The sequence below is a fragment of the Embiotoca jacksoni genome, unplaced genomic scaffold (genome assembly GCF_022577435.1).
Source record: "Embiotoca jacksoni isolate LCO1_2020_lvr unplaced genomic scaffold, fEmbJac1.0.p SCAF_15, whole genome shotgun sequence".
Taxonomy (NCBI): Eukaryota; Metazoa; Chordata; class Actinopteri; family Embiotocidae; genus Embiotoca; species Embiotoca jacksoni.
This window is the reverse complement of record NW_027185285.1, coordinates 10,804,667-10,816,247: the sequence shown is the minus strand read 5'-3', so window position 1 is coordinate 10,816,247 and position 11,581 is coordinate 10,804,667. Positions and strand designations below refer to the sequence as shown.

The 11,581-nt window shown below is 42.3% G+C and overlaps 1 protein-coding gene across 1 annotated transcript; it reads left to right on the top strand.

Annotated features, from left to right (window-relative positions):
• The first annotated feature begins 678 nt into the window (after positions 1-678).
• Positions 679-11,501, top strand: LOC138198229 (casein kinase I). Its single transcript, XM_069149521.1, has 11 exons — positions 679-896; positions 3,591-3,681; positions 3,923-4,033; positions 4,415-4,563; positions 5,276-5,504; positions 7,749-7,919; positions 8,127-8,275; positions 8,412-8,607; positions 8,728-8,867; positions 9,474-9,541; positions 9,642-11,501. The coding sequence occupies exons 2-10, from the start codon at positions 3,606-3,608 to the stop codon at positions 9,504-9,506; spliced, it is 1,254 nt and encodes a 417-aa protein (XP_069005622.1). The 5' UTR covers positions 679-896; positions 3,591-3,605; the 3' UTR covers positions 9,507-9,541; positions 9,642-11,501.
• Positions 11,502-11,581: the final 80 nt, after the last annotated feature.

Here is an 11,581-nt window from a genome sequence, read left to right as displayed (position 1 = left end):
ATGGAGAGTACCACAAAGAAACAAGCCAGCTTGTCTGTCACCCTCACATTGCCATCCACAAACCAATCCTATTTAATACCCACGTCATGCTACAATAAGCCATTGTTCCCTGTACAAAATGAATCGCCTTCTCTGATGCATCTATGGATTGTCTGTGATAAGTAAATATACTTTTGTCTGGCAAAACATTATTACAGACCGATAATTTTGCAGACCAGACCCTCTACAATGTGTGTTTGTAGGACAACAACAACAACACAATAAACAGATGTCTTTTGTCTCAAATTTTGACACATGTAAAGTAGAGCCAGGCACCAGAGTGATTAAAAAGGGAGAATTTAGCCCGTGATTTTTTATTTTTTTATTTTTTCAAAAACACCTCAACAATGACTATATCTTGGTTGTTTTTTTTTAATTTACCCGAATTACAACAATTTATTTGTATTACTACGACCATTTATTTTGCAAACACGCAGAACTGTGACTAAAAAATGAGTAAGTGTATGAAACGGGGATAATTAATGAATGGTGATTTTTTTTTTTTTTTTAATTATTATTATTATTGTTATTATTATTATTTTTTAGGGCGAAAGGAGTCGTTAGGTGTGACGTTGTCCGTTAATGACTCTGCCTCTGACATCCAGGGGATGACATCATCACGCTGTTAAGTAACGAGAGGGGGAGACAGACTCGAGCGGAGAACGGCCGCCCGGTGCTGCTGGAGCTACTCAGGGACCATTAACAGGGAGTGCGACCGAGACGACTGAGCTTAAGAGCTGTGGGTATGACAGCCGCCAGAATCCGCTCCCATCCTCTTCTGTCCGGGCTCCAGTCCGACTGACAACCATCGGAACAGAACCTTCGCTAAACCAGCTCTCGAACGAACCTGATATCGGGTGAGTTTTGGGTCGGGGAACCGGGGAAACCGAGGGGGGAAAAGGGGCCTGGTCCGGCCGAATCAGAGTCTCCTGTTCACGGCTTACGGGAGAGGGGGGAGGGGGGCGAGTAGTAAAGGATGGCTATCTTCGCAGGCTAGTCCAGTACATTCATGGGTGCGGTTTTGTAAGTGTGATACAAAATGTGTCGAAGTAAGATAAACACATTTGTCGCTTTCTTTATTTATTTCTTTTTATTTATTTAATTTAAAACATTCATACGTATCACGGTTCGGTTAACGTATTTCTACTAGCTTACTCGTAGCGGCTAACAGTTAACTGATGTCAATGCCTGCGGTTGGTAATTTTACTAACGTTACTTAAAGCGTCTGAATTACACAAGCGACTGTTTTTTTATTATTATTATTATTATTTTATTTACTAATAATAATGTAAACATTAGCGTCGTAATTTTTTTTTTTTTTTTTTTTTGCTGTGGTACCGTTAATCACCGCTGACTTAGAGACCAGAAAAGAGAAGCGCCATCACGGTTAAAAAACAACAACTATCGCTTTTTTTTTGTTTTTTTGTTTTTTTGCGTGTTCGTGTTATATTTGTTGTGTTTTGGTGGAAGTGAGCAACACGGCAGGTTGTCAGCTGTCTTTTGAAGTACGAGAGGCGTAACGTCAGCGCTGTTTTTCTTCCGATTGTGAAATCTCCTGGCTTTGTGGGTCCCTCACATTTTTATTTGTTTTTGTTGTTGTTGTTGTTGTTGTTTTTCTATCAGACGGTAATATTCACTTCCATGTAGTTTCCATTAAAAAAAATAAATAAAAGTGGGTCTGACTGATTGCACGTCCAGAAACACATTTGTTTTGCACTTTTTTTTTTTTAGTTTTTTTTAATTTAGGTCATTTACAATGCTGTGTATTAGACGGTCTCCTCGGGACATCCTGCCACTAAGACTCCCCCTTTACCAGCAGATGTGTGCTGTCCCATCTTAACCAATCCACTTACTACCACCAGCAGCACATGGTATTTGTCCCGTGCAGTGTGACGGGCTAAGTCTACTTGCTTCACATTACGCAAGCCATCTCTGAAACATCAAATAACATTGAGGTCTCCAGTACAAAGAAGTTCAGAATAAACACATGATACTTTAAAGCACTGTGTGTGTCACTGTACCTGTACCAGGTAACTAATCAAAGGCCCTTGTCACTCCCGAAACCGGGTGCCTGACACCCTCCTGGGTGTAGTGAACCCGAACCCTTTATTAACCCAGATCCACCTGCCTCCATCAGGCCGAGTTGACGAGCAGGTCTTCACCTTTTTAAAGGTCGTTCGGTCAGTTGTTTTTCGTGCAGTGCAATTCAGGCTGCTCGGGTTTGAATCCTTTAACAAGGCTCAGGGGATTATAGTATGTCAGCCGTTATTACTGTTTTTAAAAGTGTTGGTGTCCACAGTTTTTTTTTTTTTACCTCACTGCTTACAATTAAGCGAAAATAATATGTGGGATAATTTAGGTTGTGACAAAGTCTGGGTGGAAGCAGACTGAATGCAGAGGAGGAGGTCTGAAGAATTGATGACTGTTCTGCTTGCTGGAGTTGGCATGTCCACAAAACTGAGGTTGTTTTGTATTGCAATTGTGTCGAGTTGTCATGAGACTTATTTCTTCTCTGTGAGGAATTTGAATTGGGGCCACTGTTTAAAGTGCAGCACAGGAATTTGTAATAACGATGCAGTATATTTCATGTACTGCCTCGTTGAATTATCAGTGGGGAACGCCACACGAACTTATTTGAAAGCTCAGAGTCTGACTGGACGTGTTACTTAAAGATGCAGCAGTGCTGCATTTGTAACAAGGCTGCATTGTGCTATGAAGAGCACATTTTTGTTGACATATCATCCCCGAATTGGTGGTGAGGAAACAAATGTCTTTGATAAATGGTGCTCTGGGCTGAGACCATCGCTGCAGCACTTTGCTTTCTGAAGTTCATTACACAGAATTGTCTGATAGCCTTGACACAGATAAAGCCTGCCAGTGCTCTGCGGGCGCTCGTGCTTTTCCTTCCTTGGCAGTGCCAGTACAGAACGGCAGAGAGCCTCGTCTTGCCTTTGCAGTGGCTGCACAATGTGGCGTGGTAGAGCGAGTACTAAATAAGTGATGATCCTGCTCCAGGATCACGTGCAGCGCGCCTCCAAAAAAAAAAAAAAATTCACTTCATTTTCTGGTGTGTGCCAAGTCTTACTTCTCATGCAGCCGTTAACTCTGGTTCACTCCTCTTCCAAGTGGAAACTGGCATTTGTGCACGAACCTTATTTTTCTGTGTTTCTCCTCCCTGCCCTGCTTTTGCTGAGCTCACTGCAACCCCCTCCCCCCCCCCCCCCCCCCCCTCTCCCCACCACACGCGCACACACACGCAGCTACCCTACAAATTTAATCTTGCATTTCTGGAGATCGGGCAGCTGCTTGCTGATCAACTAGCCGTGCTCTGGCTGCCTGCTCACACGAGCACGTGGTCAGTTCAGTGTGTCTGAGGTTGAAACGCATCATGTGAGCGGCTGACTGGCTCTCCAGGACGCCCTCCCTCACTCTGCCCTTCGGGAAAGTAGAGAAAATAAGTCTTATTATATTCAGTTTACCTATAATGATGGATGTGTACCTATAATGTCCTCTGCTTTATTTTAACAGTTTCTGTGTTATCTGTTGGACAGTGACAACTTGCAGCCATGGAGCTGAGAGTGGGGAACAAGTACCGGCTTGGGCGAAAGATAGGGAGTGGGTCCTTTGGAGACATTTACCTCGGTGAGTGGAAACGGACACTGTCTTTGCCCGCCTTCCCCAAGTTTCTGTTTGTCTCCCTGATTAAGGTTCTTTCCACATTAGTTTGTGGACGGTCTTTCTTTTCATATTACGCCAGTCATTTCCCTCGTTCATCCGGGCACGGAGCCCGATTTTCCTCCACATTCACCCATCAATGGCCTGGTACATGCACAATTGCCACGGCTCTTTACAGCGCTGGTTATTTTTGTATGCTTGACCTCAGGTGCCAACATTGCCACCGGTGAGGAGGTAGCCATCAAGCTGGAATGTGTGAAGACCAAACACCCACAGTTACACATTGAAAGCAAGTTCTACAAGATGATGCAAGGAGGAGGTAAGCGAATCCAACTTCGCCACGCTTGTCAAGATTTTTCTAACACATTCCCTCTTAAATTTATTGTCCCTGGCAATATCATAGATGCAATACCCTACCAAGCCTGGAAAATATGTCAAGTGAATTATTTTGACATTACAAACGTCTAAACGGTCGTCATCTTGTCAATTGTTTTTGTAATATAAATCCGTCTTAAAGGGAACTCAGACAAATGACTAACAGTATTTCCATCAAATTGTACTCGTGATTAAACTCACCATGATAGAAAAATATTTGTATATTTTTCTAAAATCCTGTACCGTGTCAAATAATGTAAATCGAACGTGTGCCAGTGACAACAGGCTGAACAGACTTTGAGCTGATTACGTGTGTCTGTACTAGTTGGTATTCCATCGATAAAGTGGTGCGGTGCCGAGGGCGACTACAATGTGATGGTGATGGAGCTGCTCGGCCCCAGTCTGGAGGACCTCTTCAACTTTTGCTCCCGGAAGTTCAGCCTAAAGACTGTCCTACTTTTGGCAGACCAGATGGTATGACACAAACTTTCATTTGAAGTCGGGGGCTTTAGGATTACGACAGTTTCACAGTCCCTTTAGTTAAGATCCGACAATGTGAAGCAGTGTTGTTTACAAGTGAGATACAGAGACATAATATGAATGATTTTACCAGATCGTGATCTACTTGGCTTTCTTTTTTTTTTTCCTTTGGTGCATGCTCTATATATAAATATTACACATGATTGCCCCGAGGCGTCTGTAAAGATTGTAGATGTTTGTACAGTGTAACTTTGTCATGTTGGCCTCTTCCCAGACTGCGCTGGCCCAGATATTTCATTTCATGGATAGCAACTCATCTCACCCTTTAGTTCCAGCTGCAGTCAAGTTGCTGTGTCAGTCCCCTACATGGGAGTTGGACTCTCCACATATAGCTTGGGGTCATCGCCTTCCTGTGGATTTTCTTCATATATCCTGTTGCCCCCCCTTTGTCCTCCTTTTATGGCTTTGTTTGTGCAAGTCATTGATGTATTGTGTGCCCCTAATCCTACTTAGTGACTAGAGCTTAGAAACTTACACAAGGAAAGTGCTGTCCTGACAATGTGTCAAATATGATCGTGTTACCTTGTGGCCCTGAATTCATATCGCCACATCACTCCCCTGTGTATCCTTTCTGTGTACCACAATATTTCATGTCTTGTGCTGCTGAACCTGACCGTGCTGCCACACTCTCACCTGTCCTCTCCAGATAAGTCGCATTGAGTACATCCACTCCAAGAATTTCATCCACCGAGACGTCAAGCCTGATAACTTCCTAATGGGGCTCGGCAAGAAGGGCAACCTGGTGTACATCATTGACTTTGGCCTGGCCAAGAAGTACCGTGATGCCCGCACACACCAGCACATTCCTTACAGGGAGAACAAGAACCTGACTGGCACAGCGCGCTACGCCTCCATCAACACACATCTTGGGATTGGTAAGGCACACTCGGGCGGGGGGGGGGGGGGATACACGGGAATGCACGCCCTGGATTTGTTTCCCCTCATTAAATAGTCCTGCTCTTGGTTGGTTATTCACCCGTCATCAGGCAGTTCTGCTGCATTATGAAGATAGAAAGTCCCTGTTGTTGCTGTTGTTCAGATTCATGTTTGTTTACATTCTGGGTGTTACTGACATGGCAGAGAGGTTCAAGTGTCTAAACATGTAGATAATCTTGACTAAATCAGAGAAATACAGTAAGATAAGATGTTCACTCAGGTCCATGGCTTTTCTTACACATCAGGCACATCTTTTTCCATTATTAAAAAAAAAAAAAAAAAAAAAAAATAGAAAATATTTTTTTGGCAATAAAATTAGGAGTTGCAACAATAGAATGTCAATTTACTATCTCAGTGGGATCTTTTGGCTTTTAGAAGAATCCTATTTCATTTTAGTGATATGATTAATTGTTCATAGTGATGTCGTCCTACTGATAGGCAGCTCTGTAGCACTGTGTCTTACCAAACATCTCCTCGTCGGTGTCACACTTGGTCCGCGCTGACAGCTGCCTCTAAACGCCATGTTAGATGTGATTCATCTGAGCTGCTCTACATGACTCTCATCCCCAGTCTGGAGGTGTGAAGCATTGTAGAAGCTGCCACATTTCCCCTGTCATTAATGATCTTTGAAAATCAATTTTATTCAATCAAATCCCCTTTCACCAATCTAGTGTCTGTCTGTCAGAACGAGTTGATGGTCTCTGTGTATTTAAATCTGGAGTTCTTGCTAGTGCTTTAACTTTTTCTCAGGCAGAAGCTCTATTTTCCACAAATTGTTGTTAGTCATCGACACGCCCCTCCCAACTGTTTGATTTCGGAGGTGCCTCCTCTCTGCGTCATCTTTTTGTTTATCACCGCTGTATCCGATTACACACAGGATGTGAGGGAAGAATGATCATGAGAGCGAGAAGCAAAGACTAAAATCTTATCTAGGGATGTTCTGGTGGCGTTGTCATATCAGTGTAATGCTCTCGAAGACATTTTTATATGCTAAAAAACATCTCCCATCTCATTGCAGTGCACCATTTGCAACCGCAGCAAGTTATTAAGCTTTGTGTTTTGGTTAGTGGGGACTTTTGATAGATATGTACCAGATTGACAAACATTTAAGAGATGAAAATGGTATTTCTGTTAACCTTTCAACCACTGATCCCTTCACATGTGAAACTTAACCGCTTACAGTTTGTATTAAGACGTTGTATGTGAAACAAGGTTTTCCTGACCATTTTAACATTTCGACGCAGTGCTTTTTCACAGTGCCTAAGCAGACTGAGAGAGAGTGCATGTGTGTGACGATGAGGATGGTGACAGGACGCTGGAGCGTAGGATGAAGTCGACAGTAAAGCTGTGTGAACGTAGCAGTTCAGTGTTCAGTGTTTAAGCTCTTTGCCGGGGTCTCAAGGAGTTGTAGCATTTGCTCACTAGCAAACCTGTCTAGTTTGTCACCTGCTGATTTAAAGTGGAGGGCGTTTGCCACAAAGTTGGGGACAATACTGTTTTCTGACCTCACCAGACTCCCTTAAGTTCATCTGAACTTTAAGGAGGACATGATATTATCATCGTAGTGACAATCTGCTGCTCAGAGAACAGAGATGTCTGCCAGCTAAGTTCTGATTAGTTTGTAGTGTATATTAAAACCAGTCACACTCTTTAAAACCTAAATTAACTTCTGGCTGAGTCAACAGCCTTCCTCCCAAACCAGCCTCCACCTGCAGCAGAGGGCGGAGGACAGCAGGAATGACTGATACCGACTGATCTCCCCGTTCTTCATTCTTTCTGAACGTCATTCAGTATTTTTATGGAAGATCAGTGGGAACATGCCGTAGAAACACCCCACAGCTCATTCAATAACCTTAATCTTTGATTGAGGTACTAGTGACACTAAATGCTGAATGAAATTGAAGAGCAACACATTTCACTTCCAGCGTCCTCCATCTTTCCATCAGGTTTCCACCTTTTTAAGTTTTGACTACGAGTTGACTTTTATTGGCATCTTGGGGACCGTTTGTGTCCATTACATTCAACTAAAAGCTGGAACTTGTCACAAGTGATTAAACACATGAAGAGTTTTTTGTATTGAAATTATAAATGAGGCCAGAGTAAGTGATTCTTTGTCGTAGCACTCAGCGGACATCCCCCAGTTTTCTCACTCTCGTATGCACTCTTCTGCTTTATGTCCACAGAGCAGTCCAGACGTGACGACCTGGAGTCTCTTGGCTACGTCCTCATGTACTTCAACCTGGGCTCCCTCCCCTGGCAGGGCCTGAAGGCTGCGACCAAGAGACAGAAGTATGAACGAATCAGCGAGAAGAAAATGTCCACACCCATCGAAGTTCTTTGCAAAGGATACCCTTGTAAGTGATGTCCCTCTGTGTATTAGAATAGCGACAACGTGGTCAAATTATTCACAGGTGCCGTATTGAGTTTTCTATTTATGAAACCGTATACGAGCAATGTTATCAAATAACATAGAAGTGAAAGGTTTAAATTCTATGATTTCTGTGGTGTGTTTTCAGAGTTTCTCCTCATTACTGTTTCTCTTGTTCTTTATTCTCAAACAGCCGAGTTCTCCACATACCTGAATTTTTGCCGTTCACTCCGTTTCGATGACAAACCCGACTACTCCTACTTACGACAGCTCTTCAGGAATCTGTTCCACCGACAGGGTTTCTCCTATGATTACGTCTTCGACTGGAACATGCTCAAATTTGTACGTTTACATCAGACGTTTCTCACGCGAGCATTGCTTTTGTTTTGGTGCCTATCTGCCACACAGCTCAGAAATCTCTCTTGCATAGAGCTTTACGTTGTAGCGCAGCTAATCTAAAGCTCATCTCCTTTATCAGGGTGCCAGTCGGACAGCCGAGGACGGGGAACGGGAGAGGAGGGCGGGGGATGAGAGGGATGAGCGGATCGGAGGAGCCCCCAGGGGTTCTGCATCACGAGGCCTCCCTCCAGGTCCCAACCCGGGAGCTCCCAACAGAGTCAGGAATGGGCCAGAGCAAGCCATCTCTAACCCTGCCTCACGGGTCCAGCAGTCTGGTGAGTCTTCAGCTTCAGACTGCCACCGTCGGTCTTGTAATGACAGAATAATACCGCGATGACTCTGGAATACTTTGTTCTTCGAATGTCTGCATCAAACGTTTTTATTCACCATTTCAGGTAACACGTCACCACGTGCAATTTCTCGTGCCGAGCGGGAGAGGAAGGTGAGCATGCGGCTGCACCGCGGGGCTCCGGCCAACGTATCGTCCTCGGACCTCACAGCCCGTCATGACCAATCCAGAATTTCTACATCACAGGTGAGAGAATATCCATGCTGCCTTTTTTTTCCAGATGGAAACATTGTTCCCAGGCATTACAGACTGGAATATATATATATATATATGTATATATATATACATATATATATATTATACCCACAAATTATATATAAACATGTATAATATATATTTGTACAGCTGGTGTTAAAATAACAAGATCTCATTTCTGTTTTGAAATAAAATCCAAACCAGTACAACAGCAGCTCAAACTGAGCCCCGAGAATTTACTTGGCACTTTTCTGAAATCTCCAAAAACGGTATTAAAAGCTACAAATGTAGTATTTGTTACATGGCTATTATAAGGTGCATCACTTAAATATTTTTATAGACACACTTTTTTTCTTATTTTGACTCTCGTATGTGGATTTTGAAAATTGTCAGAACACTTTATATTCTCACAGTTCATACCTATCTATATATATATATATATATATTGTGTGTGTGTTTACGGATCTGTGCAAGGTTGCGTCTAACGGGAGGGACCCGGCTCAGCATGATGTGTTCACAGTCTGCTGTACAGTGTGAATGTGAAAGGGGAGCTACGTTGCAAACTCTTGCTGAATCTTCATTCTGTGTCCTTTGCAGGTCAGCGTGCCATTCGAGCACATGGGGAAGTAGGATTCTTTGGCTCTGCATGCACGTGAAACTGACAGGCGAGTTGTAGCTTCACTTATTTTACTCGCACTCTTACTGCAAATATACACGACTCACCAACACATGCCTTCTCTCACGACAATATATTTGTTGTTGCAGGGCTGCAAGATGTAGTCGTCGCTACGGTTTATTTTCCTTTATTCTTACCTTGTTTTACGAAAAGATGATCGCTAATGGACATGTGAGTCTTTGGAAAAAGACAATAAATTTTTCAAGGAACCAAGAAAACACATGCATTCTTTCATGAACCCTCTTTTTGCTGAACCCTGGATCACCACCACCACCACAATACAAAAAGCAAATGTCAATGCTGCACCTCGACAGTTGTTGCACCTGCCCTCCTCTTCCTCAAAACATTCCCTTAATACAAATGTGAAGAACTGTTGGCATCAAATGAGGAAAAAGGTATCAGGGACATGCATTTTTCTCATCAAAAGTTGATATATTCTTCTTGTTTTTAAATTTTTAACACAACAAAAACAAATTTTCAGTGAACGTCATCTCATTCATCTTTCATGAAAATGTCTTAAATTGGAGTTTGAGTTTCCTTTTGCTTTTTTTTTGGAAAGAAATAACAGCTTAAAGATAAATAACAAAAAAAAAAAATAGGGGCATGTAGGTGAGAGGATAGCGGGAAAGAAGAAAGGTAACTTTGAAAAGGATAAGTACGTGATGTTTTAGCTGTTGTAATGTTTTTGGTGAAGTAGCAATTGGTGATTGCTTGCCCTTCATCCATTTTGTGATGATTTACTGTCCCTCAACACTTATCCATCAACATCTTCACCAACCCTTACTCTGCCTGTTATGTGTTTGCTTTGATTTTAATGTTAGTGGATATAAGTTATATGGATAGATATTGCAAAGACACACTCCTAAGTCTTGAGGGAAGCTCCTCAGGAAATTCTCCAATATCTGACCAGAGACCATAGCTGCCCATTTTGGCTAACAAATAGTGGCTGCAATTTTTATGATAGTTCTTAAGGTTACCTTTTTTATTCTTTTGTTATTGGAGGTAATAGGGGGAGTGGGCAGGCTCTTTTAGGGGGGACATTTTAGGGGGAGGGGGGGGGGGGGTTGGAACATCCAATGTTTTTTGTTTTTGTTTTTGTTTACTCCACTGTAAATATATATTTTTTTTAATTTCAATGTAAAGCCAAAATGTGGTCATTTGTTTTAAGGTGTAAAGTAGGAAAAATGCATACTAATGACAAAAATAGGGGCTGGGTTCAGAAGTTTGGGTATTTAAAGAACTAAATTGTGGGATGGGCTACCGTTGCTGTGCCAGCTGGGTCATCCAACATTTTGTGTGTGTGTGTGTGTGTGTGTGTGTGTGTGTGTGTGTGTGTGTGTGTGTGCGCGCGTGCAAGAGAGAATGATACAATGAATCCCTGCTAAAAATAATGAACTCAATTTTATCTTTGTTTGAATGCAGATTTTAATCTGTTCTCTCTATATAGATTTCTTTTTTGATTTGCCTGAAATGACTTTCTGTTCTTTTTTTTTTCCCATTCCATCATCTTGTAACTTATTGGAAGTATCTCTTTTGTTTTGCCTATCCCTTTGTTTCTCTGCTCTTTTTCTCTGACGGCTGCCTGTGCACTTCATACTATACTTAGGGCTGTCAATATCTCTTCTGCAAAACTGATATGCTAAATAGTTTGATGTCACCTTTTGGATTTTTAACCTCCAGCAACCTTGATGATGTCACTCAGAAGAAAACATAACTGATGCAATTGCAGGGATGTGTAAATAGCAGTGTACTTGTGTGTAATTACCTTTGTACAGGCCACCATGACCCAGTGGCATTGTAACTGTCGGGTTGGGGATGGTATCGGAGAGGATGGGGCAATGGGGGTTTCACTTTATGTATTGTGTACTGATAACATGTACAGTTCTTTAACACACTTTATTTACAGTATTTGTGTATATTTTATGAAGTAATAAAAATTAATAACGTTGCTCTCCACTTTTGTTGACTTTTCTTGATCCATCTTTTTCTCACGGTCAATGAGAAACCTCGGGTTTGACTAAGGCCGGAC

Excerpts from the sequence above, each read along its gene's own strand:
- LOC138198229 (XM_069149521.1), top strand. The coding sequence starts at position 3,606 with ATGGAGCTGAGAGTGGGGAACAAGTACCGGCTTGGGCGAAAGATAGGG. Across the intron at positions 7,920-8,126 it reads TCTTTGCAAAGGATACCCTT|CCGAGTTCTCCACATACCTG; the intron begins GTAAGTGATGTC and ends ATTCTCAAACAG. Across the intron at positions 8,608-8,727 it reads CTCACGGGTCCAGCAGTCTG|GTAACACGTCACCACGTGCA; the intron begins GTGAGTCTTCAG and ends TCACCATTTCAG.